At 44.2% G+C, this 1,285-nt stretch overlaps 1 gene segment (V, D, J or C); it reads left to right on the top strand.

Moving 5' to 3' along the window:
- Positions 1 to 211: 211 nt before the first annotated feature.
- Positions 212 to 898, top strand: LOC119919272. The segment is given in 2 exon segments: positions 212 to 458; positions 551 to 898. Coding segments are annotated over 2 exon segments (381 nt in total).
- The last annotated feature ends 387 nt before the right edge of the window (positions 899 to 1,285 follow it).

Genomic DNA, 1,285 nt, shown 5'->3' on the forward strand with positions numbered 1-1,285 from the left:
GAAGAGACTGAACAACAGAACACTAAATAAAGATGTGATGCTGTGTGTGGAAAAGGTTTCATGTGTCGTAGAAATGAAATGATGAAATGTGAGGGGACATTTAAGGGTTAAAGTCACAGTTTGTACTTTTGTATTTTCCTCCCAGCTGTTAAACAACAGATAACAGTCTGTGTTACTAAATTCCTCTCCTCTTTAAAACCTCCGACTCAGCAGAAAACCACACAGCAGCTTCAGCTGAGCTGTCAATCAGCAGCAGCAGCCTTATCTGTCCGCCGCAGGGGCTGATGGGAGGTCTGAGGACCCGTTAGAAACCACGCGGCCCTCGTCTGATCTCACAGCTCGTCCTTGTTTGGCCTCAGCTGCATCAGAGCGCCACTTCTCCCCAGGTTCACCAGAGGAAACACCACTGCACACAATGCTTTTCCTCCCAGCTGCTGCTCTGTGCTGTCTGTGTTCAGGTGAGTGTTTCCAGCCAATCAGGAGCCAGCAAACTCCACCTGGAACAAACACTGTCACACTGACCTTCATCTATCTGTCTGTGTCTCTACAGCGCTGGTTGCCATGGCAGCAGACCTGATTCAGGATTTAACATGGACCAGGAGAGTCGATGAAACTGTTTCCTTCAGCTGTCGAGGAACTGACCAGTGTTACAGTGGCAGCTGGATATACTGGTACCAGAAGAAAGACACAGAAACATTCACAGCGATTCTTTATATTGATAGGAATAATGATCAAGTTCATAAAAATCCCAATCATCCTCAGAAAGATGATTTCTCAGCTGTGAATAATCAGAACGGCTGGGAATTGCAGATCCAGAAAGTTAACACCACTCATTCAGCCACCTACTACTGCTCCTGTTGGAAGAGTGGTCTCCACAGTGAGAAATGATCCGTGCAGCCTGAACAAAAAGCAGCAGATGTCAAACAGTGTTTGTGACAGGAAGAGAGCAGTAAACCACAGCCCAGGTTCACATATTTCACCTCCATCTCAGCCAGAGTCACAAACATACTGAGCTGAGGGATTTCTTTAATATTCTATTGATTTCTATTTGATCAGATATTCCAGCAGGTTTCTTGTTGTTCCACACAGTGAGGACAAACTAGCAGCACAGAAGCACAATGAGCAAACAAGATAAAGAGGAAACTAAATAAAAATATAATCCTGATTCACTTTATGAAGTAATCCTTAAAGTAAATGATATATAGATAAAGTTTCCAGCCAGATGTTCCAGATGCAGATTAAAGTCGTCCTCTTTGTTCTGCTGCTGGAATAAAGTCCATTCCTC

This window comes from Micropterus salmoides, unplaced genomic scaffold (assembly GCF_014851395.1).
Source record: "Micropterus salmoides isolate LMB-PRFRI ecotype aquatic unplaced genomic scaffold, ASM1485139v1 Ms_hic_scaffold_2642, whole genome shotgun sequence".
Taxonomy (NCBI): domain Eukaryota; kingdom Metazoa; phylum Chordata; class Actinopteri; order Centrarchiformes; family Centrarchidae; genus Micropterus; species Micropterus salmoides.